The sequence below is a fragment of the Macaca thibetana genome, chromosome 14 (genome assembly GCF_024542745.1).
Source record: "Macaca thibetana thibetana isolate TM-01 chromosome 14, ASM2454274v1, whole genome shotgun sequence".
Classification (NCBI taxonomy): Eukaryota; Metazoa; Chordata; class Mammalia; order Primates; family Cercopithecidae; genus Macaca; species Macaca thibetana.
Window position 1 is genome coordinate 68624178 of NC_065591.1, and position 17350 is coordinate 68641527.

Below are 17350 nucleotides of genomic sequence, written 5' to 3' on the forward strand. Positions count from 1 at the left end.
GTTATAGTACTTATAAATTCCCTATGAAGATTAAATGATTTAATTGTTTATAAAAACAAACTTATTGGCAAAGCTTTTGTTTCTCAAAAAGTATGTCTCTTGATTCTAATCTTTCCTCGGCAATCTTCTGCAGTATCTGTTTACGCTCATATTCCCCCATTCAGAAAGACCCTGCTGTAGTACGCTTTAAGTGACACATAGAAGGAAATGAAAGGGGTGAAATAATTTTTAATCCACTGTATTGACACATAGTTTACATGGAATTAAATGCACCCAGATTAAGTGTATGGTTTGATGAGTCTTGACAAATGTATACTCCTATGTACCCATTACCCTTATGGCAAGAAAGAGAAACTGAACATTTCTATCACTTTAGAACATTGACCCATTACAGTTAATACTGACCCCTACCCTGGCCTCCAGACCACCACTGATCTCCTTTCTATAATTATAGATTAGTTTGTCTGCTCTGGAATTTTATATAAAAGAAATTATACCATATGTACTCTTTTGTAACTAGCTTCTTTTATTCAGTGTAATATTTTTTGAGGGCACTAATTTGCCAATTACTTCTGATGAATACATTCATCTATGTTGTTACATACATCATTAGTAGTAGTCTATTTTATACTGTTTACCAATGTTGAACATTAAGGTTGTTGCCAGTTTGGGGCTACTATGAATAAAAGGACTATGTACACCTGTTAACAAGTCTTTGTATGGATATATGACTTCATTTCTCTTGGTTATATAACTAGAAGTGGAATTTCTGTGTTGTATGGTAAGTATATGTGTTACTTTATAGGAAACTGCCAAACTGTTTTTCAATTTATTGTTTATTTTCAACCTTATTATGGTTCTACTGGCAATATATGAAAATTCCATTTGCTCCATATCCTTGCCAAGACTTGGTATTATCAGTCTTTTTTATTTTGGTCATTCTAGTGAGTATGATATACTATCTCTGTGGTGTTTTAATTTGTATTGTCTTAGTGACTAATGATGTGCATCTTTTTATATTCTAATCGTCCAATTGCATATGTTATATTGAGAACTATCTATTCAAACCTTTTTCCTTTTTTTTTTTGAGATGGAGTCTCGCTCTGTTGCCATTCTGGAGTGCAGTGGCATGATCTCAGTTCACTGCAAGCTCCGCCTCCCGGGTTCAAGTGATTCTTCTGCCTCAGCCTCCCAAGTAGCTGGGACAACAGGTGCCCACCACCACCCCCAGCTAATTTTTGTATTTTTAGTAGAGACGGGGTTTCACCATGTTGGCCAGGATGGTGTCAATCTCTTGACCTTGTGATCTGCCTGCCTCGGCCTCCCAAAGTGCTGGGATTACAGGCATGAGCCACTGCACCCAGCCCCCATTTTTATAAACTAGCTTTTTTTTCTTTTTAAATTGTAAAAATTCTTTATGTATTTTGGGTTCAAGTACTGTCAGATATTTGCATTTTAAGTATTTTTTCCAGTCTGTGAATTGTCTTCTCAATTAATGTCTCTTGGAGAACAGAAGTTTTAAATTGTTATGAAATCCAATTTATTTTTTAAATGTTTATAAATAGTGTTTTTGTGTCCTAATAGATCTTTGCCTTCCCAGGATCAAAGATATTTTGTTTATTTATTTTTTCTAGAAGTTTTATAACTTTATTTTACATTTAGGTCCATGATCCATTTTGAGTTAGTTTTGTCAAAGATCATGTTTTTTTTTTACCAGTATCTGGTTGTTCCAGAACCATCTTTGAGATTATTCTTTCTGCATTAAATTATCTTGACATTTTTCTCAATTCTGTTTTACTGATCACTGTGTGTATCCTCATACTGTGTAGTTACTGTAGCTTTATTGTAAATCTTGAAGTCAGTTACTGAGTAAGTCCTCCAATTTTGTTCTTTTTCAGTGTAGCTTTGGAAATTTTAGGCCCTTTGCATTTCCACATAAATTTTAGAGTCAGCTTGTCAATTTTTACAAAATAGTCTGCTGGAAGATTGACTGTAATTTCTTCGACTCTATAGACCAGTTGGAGGAAAATTACTATCTTAACAATACTAAGTCTCCCAAACCATGACTGTGGTATATTTCTCCATTTATTTAGGTTCCTTTAATTTATCTCAGTGACGTTTTGTGATTTTAAGTGAATAGATCTTTGTGAAATTTAACCCTCTGTTTTTCATGGGTAGGATGCTATTTTCAATAGTATTGCTTTTTTTCTTTTTTGATATGAGGTCTGGCTCTCCCCCAGGCTGGAGTGCATTGGCATGATCTTGGCTCACTGCAGCCTCCTCATCCCAGGCTCAAGTCATCCTCCTACCTAGCCTCCCAAGTAGCTGGGACTACAAGTGTGCTCCACCATGCCCGGCTAATTTTTGAATTTTTGTAGAGACGGGATTTCGCCATGTTGCCCAGGTTGGTCTCAAACTCCTGACCTCAAGCAATCTTCCCGCCTCAGTCTCCCAAAGTGCTGGAATTACAGGCGTGAGCCACCGCACCCGGCCTCTAATGATTTTTAAATCTGTCTTGCCTTCTGTGTGCTTGTTCATTTGTGAAACATGTACTGGAAAACCTCCTTTATTTTAGGCATGATCCTAGACTCTGTATATACAGAGTCAAGGAACTCATTGTCTGAGGAAGGGGACAGATAAGAAAGTGACTATATGTAATAAAGTGAAATAACCATGGTAATAAATACAAGCCAGGCCTCCTAAAGGCCTTGGTTTCTTAATAGATAACTTGCTTTAAAATTTGGAATAATAGAGTTTAAAAGTAAAAACTAATACTTCACCTAATATTTTCATCATTATCCAAGTCGCAAAATTTAAAGGTAAAAGAGATCTTAGAAAGTGCCTCTTCTAACCACCTTTCCTTACAGACAAGAAAATAAGAGTTGGTCCAATTCCCACAGCCAATAGTAAACTGAGAGAACACTCTTGCTGCCTATACCAAGTCACAGTCCTCAAAGGTTGGATTGGATACTCACTGATGGCCAATTGTCTGTTCATATTTGCATATTTACCAGATACCTCATATGTGTTAAGCATTATCTTTGTGCTAGATATATGAAAAAAATAAAATTTATTCCTGCACACAAGGAATTCTCAGGCTAGTTGAGGAGATGGATAAGGAAAGAGACAATTATAATAGACTGGTATTTTCTCCAATAATGTTCCTTAGGAATCATTAGTTGCAAGATATAGAAACCTATTCAAGCTAGCTTGAATTAGGAGAGATTATTTATTTATTGTAAGGATATGAGGAAATTATATGGGACCCAATAGCAGGAAGTACAGCCCCACCTTACTAGAACTGGAAGGGCAGGTTCTTCCCCCTTCCTTCTTTTTGCCATTCCTTCCTCTCCACATGGCTTCACCTCTTTGTATCTGCTATATTTTTCTCTCCCTGCAGATTACTTCTGCTCATTCATCTACTTCTTCATTCAATTTGGCTGCCCCCAAATATCAGCCTCAGACCTTGAGTCCATATGACTTTGACTCTCTATACTTTTTTTTTTTTTTTTTTTGAGACAGGGTCTTGCTCTGTCATCCAGACCCTCTATCTCCCAGACTCAAGCTCTCCTCCCACCTTAGCCTCCCGAGTAGCTGGGACTACAGGCATGCACCACCATGCCCATTAATTATTTTATTTTTTGTAGAGACAGGGTCTCAATTTGTTGCCCAGGCTGGTCTCAAACTCTTGCGCTCAAGTGATCCTCCTGCATTGGCCTACGGAAGTACTAGGATTACAGGCGTGGGTCACCGCGCCCAGCTGACTCTCTATACTGAATTGATTCAGTCTCTCCCTCCCAAACTCCAGACTTTGAGGCAAGAGCCTTTCATTGTCCCAGCTTAAGTCATATGTCTACTCCTACTCCTTCCAGCCTCTTAGAGGATAATAGGCAGTGCAGGTTTTCTAAGACTACGAGTGGAAAGAAATGATGGGTATCACTCGATCATCGAGAGATACAGGCAAGTGGTAAAGCAGCATTCTATTTATGTTCCTACTTATATCTTCTTTTAAAAGTTTCTTTCTCTTTTTTTCAAGGTTTGAATGTTTCAAGATCAAGAACTCAGTAAACTACCATCTGCTTTTTACCTTAGTTCTATTCAGTTTAATAGTAACCACAGTAAGTCATATTTTGTTTCTAACAGATTAAGCATGTAAATTCACCATTTATAGAGTTTGGCATATTTTACTTCCAGTATTTGCTTCATGCTGTCAAACTGCAATCTTGCTACACAAAACGAGAATATCACACTGACAAATATTGCTCCCTTGTTCCCTGTTTAAATGTTACTTCTCACTGTAATTGAAATACTTTTAAAACTCTGTTTAGTTTTTAAAGGGGAAAAGAAAAAAGCAAATATTAGTAGCAATAGGGAAAAATTAATTTTTCTCATAGATGGACATATTAGCTCCTATTTGTTAAAAATGAGAGATTGGCTCTGCTCCATTGGTCCTAATGTGACTGTTTTAATGGTTAACTTTTCCCTAGTAAGTTGAGATAGCTGGTCACTTCTAATCCTACATTAATGCTTTTTTTCCTCAAGTAAATTGCATTTTATATTATGAAAATATTTATTTCAAAAAACATTTATTGAAAACTTACCATGTCAGGCACTAGAAATACAGAAATGATAAAAAAAGCAGTTGCTATCTGTGAGGAGCTCATTCTATTAGAGATTTTAGGCATGTACACAAAGAATTCATCAAAAGATAATAACTGTAATAATAGGGGTAAAAACTACTTCTATGGTGATGAGATAAAGGAGGTTCAATCAAGGCTTCATGCATGGGTCAAGGAAAGCTTTCAAGAGGAGGCACCTGAACTAGAATTTAGCTGATGATTAGGAGCTCATCAGGCCCCTGGGCAAGAGTGTGGTGAAGCATTTGTAGATAGCAGTATTGTTTGTTCATAGGCAGAGAACTTTGAAACAACATAGTGAACTACCATTTTCAATCACTTACTTTATGCCAGATATTGTAACCATGTACTTTATCTTTATTGTCTCATTAAATCAACACCACTGGTAGAATTGGGCAAGATTTAATATGGCTGGCACATATGATAATTGAAGAGCAGTGAATGAGTCTAGTGAATTAGACAGACGTCAGATTATAAATACCCTTGTATGCTTTGTTTAAGAGTTCAAATTTTTATCCTCGAAGTAGTGTGGAGCAGTTAGGCATGGTGGCTCACTCCTGTAATCCCAGCACTTTGGCAGGCCGAGGCTGGTGGATCACCTTGAGGTCAGGAGTTCATGACCAGCCTGGCCAATATGGTGAAACCCTGTCTCTACTAAAAATGGAAAAATTAGCCGGGATGGTGGCATGCCCCCGTAATCCCACCTACTCAGGAGGCTGAGGTGGGAGAATTGCTTGAACCCAGGAGGCAGAGGCTGCTGTGAGCTGAGATCGTGCCACTCCACTCCAGCCTAGGCGACAGAGTGAGACTCTGTCTCGAAAAGAAAAGAAAAGAAAAAGGTAGTGTGGAGCCAATTACTGGTTTAAAGGGAAGATGTAATCAGATATGTGTTTTAGAAAGATTGCTGTGGTTATGGAGGCTGGATTACAGGAGTATGAGGCTAGACCCAGGGACTTTTGTATTTGCTTTAGTAAGATATGAGACTTAGGTGAAAGTAATATAGCTGTGAGGTTGAAAAGAAACGGTCATAAATAACAAACTGCAGGATATGTGACCCACGTCATAGTAGAGGGGGTGAAAGTAGAGTAAAAATGAGTTGTCTAGAATGACTCCTGGCCTGGTTGTCAGGATAGATAGTATGTCTTTAATCAAAACAGGAAACTTGGAGGATGAACAGCTTTTACAGGATAGATAATGAGTAGGTTTGCACCATGGGGTAGGGGTAGAGATAAATTCAATATGAAATGTGTTAAGATTGAGGTGCCTGACATTACTGACATCTGAGGCTTAACAGTTAGGCTGGACTAAAGATGTAGATTTGAGAATTGTCAGGGTATAGTTAGTACAAAAATGTGAGAATAGATGACCTGAAAAAGTAGCATGGGCCATTAAGATGACAAAGGGGCCAGGCACAGTGGCTCACACCTGTAATCCCAGCACTTTGGGAGGCCATGATGGGAGGACTGCTTGAGCCCAGGAGTTCAAGACCAGCTGGGCAACATAGTGAGACTTTGTCTCTACAAAACATTTTTTTAAAATTAGCTGGATATGATGGCATGCACCTGTAGTCCCAGCTACTCAGGAAGCTGAGGTGAGAGGATCACTTCAGCCCAGGAGGTCAAGGCTTCAGTGAGCCATGATTGTGCCACTGCACTCTGGCCTGGATGACAGAGTGAGACCCTGTCTCAAAACAGACAAAGACTAGAAGTACAACCTAATGAAATACTTACATTTGAGGACTAGGTGGAAGAAATAGAGCTAGCAAAAGAGACTGAGAACAAGCAATCAGGGATGTAAGAAAGCTAAGAGAGCCTGATGTCATGGAGTACAAAGATTTCTAGAAGCGAAAAATGGAAGAACAGTTGCCTCTGAAAGGATGAGTACAATGAAGATTGACAGCTAATAGAAATTTTCAGTTGGAAGACCAGGTAACCTTAATGAGGATGCTGTCAGTAGTAAATTGATGGAGGCAGAAGCTAGATTTCAGTTAGCTGAGATGTTGAATAGGAGGCTGAAAGGGCACATATGCACTATTTACTCGTTTCCACATTACTTTGCCTAAACTACTGTATTAGTCCATTCTCATGCTGCTATAAAGAAATACCCAAGACTGGATAATTTATAAAGGAAAGAAGTTTAATTGACTCACAGTTCCGCACGGCTGGGGAGACCTCCGGAAACTTAACAATCATCGTGGAAGGTGAAGCAAACACATCCTTCTTCGCATGGTGGCAGGAGAAAGAAGTGCAGAGTGAAGGGGGAAGAAGCTCCTTATAAAATCATCAGATCTCATGAGAACTCACTCACTATGATGAGAACAGCATAGGGCATGGGAGAACCACCCCCATGATCTGTTCACCTCCCACAAAGTCCCTTCCCCAACACGCAGGGATTACAATTCAAATTACAATTCAAGATGAGATTTTTGGTGGGCATACAGCCAAACCATATCAACTACATATTGGTTAATCATGAAAGAATTGTAGAACTTCAGAGGTGAAATGAAGTCTTGTTATGATATGAAAGAAGAGAATCAAGTCTAGAGATTGTCAGTGACTTGCCTGGCCAATCAAGTTTATATAGAGAATTGGTGAGAGAGACAGACTTTGAAGTCAGATTTAAGTTTGGATCCAGGTTACTTAAAAACTTTGGGACCTTGCAAATTACTTAATCTCTCTCAGCCTTAGTTCCCTTTATCTGTTAAATGAAGAAAATAGTATATATTTTATGTTAGTTGTGAAAATCAATACCTAACACATAGGAAGGGCTACATAATTATTTGCTTTAAAAAATGTCTTTAAGGCCGGGCGCGGTGACTCACACCTGTAATCCCAGCACTTTGGGAGGCCGAGGCGGGTGGATCACGAGGTCAGGAGATCGAGACCATCCTGGCTAACACGGTGAAACCCTGTCTCTACTAAAAATACAAAAAAAATAGCCACACGTGGTGGCGGGCGCCTGTAGTCCTAACTGCTGGGAAGGCTGAGGCAGGAGAATGGCGTGAACCCGGGAGGCCGAGGTTGCAGTGAGCCGAGATCGCGCCACTGCACTCCAGCCTGGGCAACAGAGTGAGACTCCATCTCAAAACAAACAAACAAAAAATGTCTTTAAGAGGCATGAGGCATGTCCTTTTGCATTTCTTTTATTAGTCACAATGGGAATCTGATAGCATTACCTATATAAATGGAAATTAGTATTCTGAAATAAGAAATTTCAGAGATTAAAAGCATTCTCCCTTACTGGGTTTAGAGTTACAGATATATAATATCTCATACACATCATACTTTTAAAACTCACAATGCTTAAAGGAAATAATATGGGCTTTTTTTTTCTTTTTTTTTTTTTTTTGCACTGAGGGTAGAAATTTTGTAGCCAAATAATAAAATTATATAAAATTTTATGGGATTGCTACATTAAATGAGGATATAGAAATATCTAAATCCAGTACTTAGTATCAGAAATATCATAGTCTTGTAGGGAGAAAAAACAAACTATTAAATGCCACAAAGTTTATACATGAAGAGTAATGGTAGAAAGGAGGGTGACTGGTTGCTTCTGCTGTGTAGAGAAAGGATCAGAAAAGGCTTCAAGAAGGAGGTATAGTTTGAGTTGAATCCTAAAAGATGATTAATGAGTAGAGGAGGATTTCTGAACAAAGTAAAGACCAGCATGTTTAAAAATACAGAAGTGTGAAACTAGCACATTGTAGGAAGCACAGTACTTTCTGGAGACTTGGATGAGGAGGAGACAAGAAGACAATAGTGAGACCAAACAGAAAGGCTAAGAAATTTGAACTTTATCTTGCAAGTGATGAGAGTCATGGCAGGGTTATGACTTGAATTTTGATTCCCCTGTACCATATCATTTAAAAATTGTGCTCCTGTAGGGCAATACATACATGTTAAATCTTAACTAGGCATTGAGCTTAATCATCCACATGACATTGGAACCTACAACTAGGGTTTGTGTAACTGCGAATGCATCTAGAAAGGTGAGTTAGAGATTTCTGGAAGCATAAGAAAGCACAAGAAATTTGTTTTAAATGTCTTCACTTACTGAGCCCCTACTGTATGCTAGACACTTTCAGGTATTTTAACTTACCATTCCTCACCACTATTATTGTTCATTATCCAGATGAGGAAGGATGCGTCTTTTAGTTAACTTGTCCAAGGCCTGTAGCAAGTAAGTGGCAAAGGTTGAAATTTACTCCTATCTCTACGTCCGGTTTTCTCTCTGTTGTAGAACAGATCTGCTACGGGGATTGTCAACATAACTTCTTCACTCCTCATGAGTATCCATGTATCCTTATCCCTCCTTGATACTGATGCAGAGTTTGCAGTGGTCCACAACAGATCTAAAACATTCTGCTCACCATAACAGGGCTAGCACTAAGGAAATCCTCCTGTAGCTCCCAGCCTTCTTGTGGCATGCCACTTGATCTGATTGCTTTTACAGGCTGGATTCAAGTCTGAGTAAGATGGGGGAAGCAGAAGAGGTTTGGGATTTGCAGAGTAGTTGGAATTGGTTTTTCTTCCCTTCATAATGTACTTCATTCACGTGTTTTTTCTAATATTTTGCAGGTTTACCTTAAGGTAAAAGAGCCGATATTCCATCAGGTAATTTTTTGTAAATTATTACACATTAGATTGTTTAACGATACATGGCTGCTTGTGATTTCCTTGTCTAAGAAAGGATATGCAGATAAAAAAATTTTTTAATGAAATGGTAGATGTTCTAAGGAAGTTCAGTGTTTAAGAGAGGTTGCAAACTCAAATGCTTACAGGAGCTTAGTGTAGGTAACAGGAATATACCTGGGATAGCCAATGTGCAGGTCCAGCTGGCTGTTGGTATTCAGTAATACAGGTGCAACATTGCTATTATAAGCAGAAAGAACCAGGAAGCATTATGCACATACACATAAAGTCTTTTTATGACATCTAGAAAAGACAGACTGAAAATTCCTTGAACATTTTCCCCCTAATATATTTTAATGCATTTTTGACATGGGAGGTGATGTACATTGAAGGAAGCGAACACAGGAAACTTTAGTGTAGGAAATGGTGATTTAAGTGCATGCCATTATGAAACCAGAGTGAAATAAAGAAGCAGGCCTTTGAGTGCTGCCACGTGCCTGGTACTATGCTCACTACTACACAGACTTCTAATCTCACCAACAGTCCAACTAATTGGGAATTATTATATACATTTCAAGGAAAATGAGCTCAGAAATATTAAATAATTGCCCTAAGGTGACACAGTTATTAAGGGGGAGAACCAGGATTATAACCTAGATTTGTCTGACTCCTTTTCAACATTCTTTTAACAAACTAGCAAACAAAAATGAATAAATAAGCACGCTTTTCAGAAGTGCCACAGTTTTAAAATATTTTGTGCTTATATAAACATTTACTAATGTTCTTGTAACTTTTACAATTCAAGCTATATAATAATCATATAACTGGAACCTAGCTTTTGAAGTATATTCTATAACCACATTATTATGCCTTGCTTTTCTCCAGGTCAGTTGCAGGTGGATGAACTAAAATAAATGCTACAGAAAAGACATCCTCACGGCCGGGCGTGGTGGCTCACACCTGTAATCCCAGCACTTTGGGAGGCCGAGGTGGGTGGATCAGTTGAGGTCAGGAGTTCAAAACCAGCTGGGCCAACATGGTGAAACCCCATCTCTACTAAAAATACAAAAATTAGCCAGGCATGGTGGTGTGCACCTGTAATCCCAACTACTTGGGAGGCTGAGGCAGGAGAATTACTTGAACCCAGGAGGCAGAGGTTGCAGTGAGCCGAGATCATACCACTGCACTCCAACCTGGGTAACAGAATGAGACTCTGTCTCAAAAAAAAAGACATCCTCACTTTCTTGTTTATTGTAACTTGAAATTATGCCATTATGTAATTACTCTTTTATTTAGAAAGTTTTATTAACAGTATAAAAAACAAAGTTGGCCAGACACAGTAGCTTATGCCTATAATCTCAGTCCTTTGGGAGGCTGAGGTGGGAGGATTGCTTGAAGCCAGAAGTTAGAGACTAACCTGGGCAACATAGCAAAAAATAAAAAAATAAATAAATAAAAATTAATCAGGCATGGTGGGACATGCCTGTATTCCTAGTTACTCGGGAAGCTGAGGCAGGAGGATCCCTTGAGCCCAGGAGTTTAAACCTGCAGTGAACTATGATTGTGCCACTGCACTCCAGCCCAGGCAACATCTCTTTTAAAATAATAATAAATAAATGAAGTTAATCTGTATAAATACCTTAGTTTTTATGAACTTCTTGTTCGCCTTTACTAAGAAAGAAAAATAATGACCACAAAAATATAAAATTTGGAAATTCTGGGTTAATTTTTACAAGTTTTATGACCATCTATTTTTCATTTTGTGTTTTAGAACTATTTGACACTATGTAATAAAAAACAACTCTTAATAAGTAACTACCCCTAGTGCAATATCCCTGTGTTTTTCCACTAATAAAGATTTTCTTCTCTATGTATAGCAGTAATATTTACTGATAAGAAGAGAAGCAGGATGAAAGCTAGGTCTATCCATTCCCACTGTGGCTTGTGTCGTAGGCCTAGAGATTAAAAATCAGGATAGAGAAATGAAGAAATAAGGAAATGCTAGGGTGAAGCAAATAAGTAATCTAAAGGTAAAAGACATTCATTCATTCAACAGATGTCTACTATCTGCCTTCTCTGTACCAAATTCTGAGCTGGAATTTGCAGACAGGCAGCAAAGCAAAGACTTTATGATCTACATACAGTCAAGCAGACCTGGATTTAAAATCTAGTCTCCTCCACTTACTAACTGTACACCCTGGACAAGTTAGTTAACCTCTCTGAGCTTTGGTTTCCTCATTGTTCAACAATCGCTCCACCTTTTTTTTTTGAAATAGAGCCTCGCCCTGTCACTCAGGCTGGAGTGCAGTGGCTCCATCACAGCTCACTACAGCCTTGACCTCCTGGGCTCACGCAGTCCTCCCGCCTCAGCCTCCCAAGTAGCGGGGATTACAGGCACACACCAGTACAACAGGCTGTTTTGCATCTTTTGTAGAGATGGGTTTTACCATGTTGCCCGGCAGGTCTCAAAACTCCTGAGCTCAAGCAATCTGCTCGCCTCAGCTCCCGCCTTGGTGAAGCTCAGGCAGGGTTACAGGTGTGAGCCACCGTGCCCAGCCTGAACAAACCCTTTTTAAGTGCCTTCAATGTTCCAGGCACCGTACTAGGCACAAGAGATACATACACTAGTGAATAAAATAACAAGCCCTGCCCTCATGGAACTTCACTCTCTCTATAATAACCTCCTAAGTTTGAGGATTGAATGAAATAATGCATATAAAACCCTTGTCACATAGTAAACAATAAATGTTAACTAACATTAGTATACATAGGCAAATAAGATATGGCCACTAATCTCAAGAAGATCATTATCTAATCAGTAATATAGACTTGTAAAAAATAATTGCAGTATATAAGTCTTGTGATAAATATGTAAAAGCAGTGGTAATATAGACAAGGGTATGCTCTGTCTACTTAGATGACTCCTAGAGGGGCTTCAGGAGAGTCTTGAAGATGAACAAGATGTCACAGGTAGAGAAGTAGAGAAAGGCTGTTCCATCTATAGAGAAGCATGTGTTAAGGCAGCAGTCCCCAACCTTTTTAGCACCAGAGACCGATTTTGTGGAAGACAGTTTTTCCACAGACAGCCAGGGAATGGTTTTGGGATTCTACCTCATATCATCAGGCATTAGATTCTTATAAGGAGCACACGACCTAGATCCCTTGTGTGTGCAGTTCACAATAGTGTTTGTGTTCCTATGAGAATCTAATGCCATTGCTGATTTGATAACAGGCGGAGCTCAGGCGATAATGCTCACTTGCCTGCAGCTCACCTCCTGCTGTGCAGTCCAGTTCCTAAAAGGCTGCAGACAGGTACCAGTCTGGGGGATGGGGACCCCTGTGTTAAGGTACAGAAGTGTGAATTGGTAACTCTTGCACATGAAACAGGAGTACAAGTTCACCCAGGGATTTGTGGTAGCGTGTTGAGGTGTTTACAAAATCACTGACTGCATCTCAACATTCCTATTTTCCTATAACATTTATTTTATTCAACTATATTGCAGGGATTAAACTTTTTTTGTTTTTGTTTTTTGATACGGAGTCTCACTCTGTCACCCAGGCTGGAGTGCAGTGGCGCAATCTCGGCTCACTGGAACCTCCATCTCCCGGGTTCGTTATTTTCATGCCTCAGCCTCCCAGGTAGCTGGGACTACAGGTGTGCACCATCACACCTAGCTAATTTTTGTATTTTTAGTAGAAACGGGGTATCGCCATGTTGGCCAGGCTGGTCTTGAACTCCTGACCTAAAGTGATCTGCCCACCTCGGCCTCCCAAAGTGCTGGGATTAAAGGCGTGAGCCACCACTCCTGACCTAATTTTTGTATTTTCAGTAGAGACAGGGTTTTTTCATGTTGGCCAGGCTGGTATCAAACTTCTGACCTCATGTGATCCGCCCGCCTTGGCAACCCAAAGTGCTGGGATTACAGGCATGTGCCATTGTGCTCAGCTGGGATTAAACTTTTTAAAGTTAAAACAAATATAAATATGTTATAGAATTGAGTACAATGACCACATGAATTTTTAGGATGAAATAAGAAACTTCAAAGAAGTTTGTGTTTTCAGTGTGCCTCTCCCATCTCTGTCCATCAGGAATAAGTCATTCTTCCTTTGCTACTGGGAGTATTTCGTAGAAAAGTTTTAAAAGCATTGGTATACTATAAATATTTGGTGTGGCTGGCCCTAGCTGTAGGAGATGGGTTTGGATTACTGATGAGGGGTTAGGTCATGAGGAGCCCTTTATACTATGCTTAAAATTATAAGCAGTCAGGAGCCATTAAAGGGTTTTAAGCTGCAGTATGACCAGATGAGATTCTCATTATAGAAAGATCATTGAAAGGCTACCTAGGGTCTGGAGGAAGGAAGTAAAAGGCCAAGGAAAGAGACAAGTTTGATTTCTGTTGCTCTAGTCCATTGAGAAAGGATTTAAAAAAAAAAAAAAAAAAAAAAAACAGTGCTATAGGATGATATGAAACAATACACTATAGATATAACAAGTAAATTTATATAGTATACATACTTGCTAGAAGGTGATAACTGCTATAAAAAAGAAAAACCATGTTAGGGTAGGGTGATGTCCTTCCACTTGCCCCTCCTTCACTCTCTCCAGTCACAGTGAGTCTTGCTTTATATTTCAAACACAATAAGCATGTTTTCACTTTAGGACTTTGGCACTCACTATTACCACTGCCTAGGATACTAGTACCCCAGCTATCTACATCGTGTATATCCTCACTCATTCAAGTCTCTGCCTAAATGTTAACTTAGCAGAGAGGCCTTATCTAACAACTCTATCTAAAATTATAGCCCATCCTTCTCTGTGTTATCCTTATTTAACTTTTATTAGTTGCTTTAGTAGAGAGAAAACACTAATAATATTTTTATAGCCTTTGGAGTCCGGAGACTGAAAACAACTATTAAATATAGATAAAATTTCACTATAAAAATATACGTATTGTTAGATAAAAATTATAAAAAGGACCAGAAAAGTCTATATTCTATCATCTTTTTTACTTAAAAAAAAAAAAAAAAAAACCTCTATAGGTTGAGAAATCAAACTTGCATGCTGCCAGCCAGATAAAATCAGTTTCTATATAGTTGGAAGGAGGGAATGAATACTGGGTAGGCCACTAGCAATGGGGAGCATCAAAAATATGGGGTAAGTGTGCTCTGGAGAGAAGAAAGTTAATTTGAAAAAGTCCCATGATGTTGCCAAGGCATAGGTTCTTTCCTAATCCATCATTTCGTATGCTCAACAAATCTCTGGGAAATTCATTCCCATTGACTCCTATATGCTGACAGTTCTATTTCTTCAGCTCTGATTTTTCTTCTAAACTATAGACCTAGGTATCCAACTTCTGCTAGATGTCTCTACTTAGCTATCTCACTGGCACATCAAACTCTGAACGTATATACAGAAGTGAACTCACCATTTTTCTCCCTAGTCTTTCTTCTCTTCATATATTCTCTAATCCAATAATTAATTTTGCCATGCATCTAACTGTCCATGCCATAAACCAGGCCATCATCCTTGTCTTTCCCCCTCTCTAACTTCCATTCAAATTAATGATTAGTCTGAACCCTAAATCTCTAATCTGTTCACTTCTCTGCATCTCCCCTATATTACCCTAGTTCAGGTCTCCATCTCTCACTTAGATTACTGCAACACGTTATCATTGGTCTGTTTCCTGTCAGTCTCACCTCCCTCTCATTCTCCACTCAGCACAACAGGGACATCTTTCTTTTTTTTTTTTTTTTTTTTTTTTTGAGACGGAGTCTCGCTCTGTAGCCCAGGCTGGAGTGCAGTGGCCGGATCTCAGCTCACTGCAAGCTCCGCCTCCCGGGTTCACGCCATTCTCCGGCCTCAGCCTCCCGAGTAGCTGGGACTACAGGCGCCCGCCACCTCGCCCGGCTAGTTTTTTTGTATTTCTTAGTAGAGACGGGGTTTCACCGTGTTAGCCAGGATGGTCTCGATCTCCTGACCTCGTGATCCGCCCATCTCGGCCTCCCAAAGTGCTGGGATTACAGGCTTGAGCCACCGCGCCCGGCAAGGGACATCTTTCTAATACATGAGTCTGACCATGTTATCTATTGGTGAAACTTTCATTGACTTTCCATTATTTTTCCTTTTTGTTTGTTTGTTTGTTTTGTTTTGTTTTGTTTGAGATGGAGTCTTGCTCTTGTTGCCCAGGCTGGAGTGCAATAGCACCATCTTGGCTCACTGCAACCTCCGCCTCTTGGGTTCAAGCAATTCTCCTGCCTCAGCCTCCCAAGTAACTGGGATTACTGGCACCCACCACCACGCTCAGCTAATTTTTTGTATTTTTTAGTAAAGATGGGGTTTCACCATGTTGGCCAGGCTGGTCTGGAACTCCTAACCTCAGGTAATCCACCCACCTCGGCCTCCCAAAGTGCTGGGATTACAGGTGTGAGCCACCCCACCCAGCCTTTTTTTTTTTTTTTTTTTTTTTTTTTTCCTGAGACAGAGTCTTGTTCTGTCACCCAGGCTGGAGTACAGTGGTGCAATCTTAGCTCACTGCAACCTCCGCCTCCTGGGTTCAAGCAATTCTTGTGCCTCAGCCTCCCAAGTAGCTGGGATTACAAGCATCTGCCACCACACCTGGCTAATTTTTGCATTTTTAGTAGAGATGGGGTTTCACCATGTTGGCCAGGCTGGTCTCGAACTCCTGACCTCAAGTGATCCACCTGCCTCAGCCTCCTAAAGTGCTGGGATTACAGGTGTGAGCCACCACACCCAGCCTCTGTTACTGTTATATAAAGTCCAGCTCTTTAACATGACTTGAAAGGCCAGATTTGACCTCTGGTCTCTGACTCCATTTTTCCTATTCTATATTACAACAATATACTATAAGGATCTTTTTTTCCTCCTTGTCTCTGGAATATAAGATATGACAATAACTCTCTTCCACTTTCTTTTAAGGTAACTGCTACATGAGCTTCAGGTATAAAATTTTAAACACCATATCCTCTAGAAAGACTTTCTACTGTATAAGTCTGGATTAGGTGGCCTTCCTATGTGTTTACAAAGTACTCTGTACAGTTCCTGCCATAGAGTTATAATACTGTATTACAATTGCCTGGTTACTTATCTCTCCCTTTACTAGATTGTAATTGCTGTGAGTATAGGGATTACGCCTGTCTTATTCACCATTTGAGCTGCGGTTATGGATTTAAGCTGGCAATGAGACTCTAATAAGCTTTAATGTAATACTATGTTTACTCAGCTTTATACAAGGATACAGGATGAGAGTTATAGCAGATGTAGCATCTTCATCTCATCAGAAGACCCAGAGCTATTCATATACACAGCTTCTTTTCTACCCTTATCCACATAAGATTGAGACCAGCCTAGGCAACATAGTGAGACCTCGTGTATACTAAAAAGAAAAAAATTAACCAGGATATGGTTACGCACACCTCTAGTCCCACCCAGCTACTTGGGAGGCTGAGGCAAGAGGATGGCTTGAGCCTGGGAGATCAAGGCTGCAATGAGCTATGATCATGCCATTACACTCCAGCCTAGATGACAAAAGACCCTGCCTCAAAAGAAATAAGAGTAATAAAATAAAACTTAATCAAAATTCTATTATAACTCAAAAGCAAACAGTATTATTAATTACTTAGGAATGCATTTGTAGATGACTACTTTAAGTTAGTAATTATATAAAGAAAAGCAAAACAATGTTTATTATACAAGTCAGGAGAGGGGTTTCCTCTAAAAAGGAAGGGAGAGGGTTGGACTGGGAAGACACAAATGCAGCACTTCTGGGGGGTTAACAAGGATTTACTTCTTGACCTGGGTGGTGCTTTCTCAACTATTGGCTTTATATGTATTTGCTAAATCATATTTTCCCAGTAGGTTCAATTTTCCAGGTACTAATACTCATCTAATGCTCAATACAGAAAAGAAAGAAGAGCCAACGCTAGGAAGATATGGGAACATATAGAATAAAGAACACAGGAAAATGGATTAACCTTAGTCAAGAAGTGGGCACCTTTTTTGGAGACTAGGGATGAGAAAGAATGCCAGGGGAGGATGCACATGAATGCAGAGGCATTTAG

General features: G+C 39.4%; 1 protein-coding gene across 3 annotated transcripts in view; it reads left to right on the top strand.

Annotated features, from left to right (window-relative positions):
• The window catches only part of ACER3 (alkaline ceramidase 3), a 169260-nt gene that overhangs the window by 117362 nt on the left and 34548 nt on the right, over positions 1-17350 (top strand). For all 3 annotated transcript variants that reach the window (XM_050759014.1, XM_050759015.1, XM_050759016.1), the window contains 2 exons: positions 4037-4118; positions 9218-9253. In XM_050759014.1, coding sequence (XP_050614971.1) covers positions 4037-4118; positions 9218-9253 — 118 coding nt within the window. The remainder of the gene's footprint in view (positions 1-4036; positions 4119-9217; positions 9254-17350) is intronic.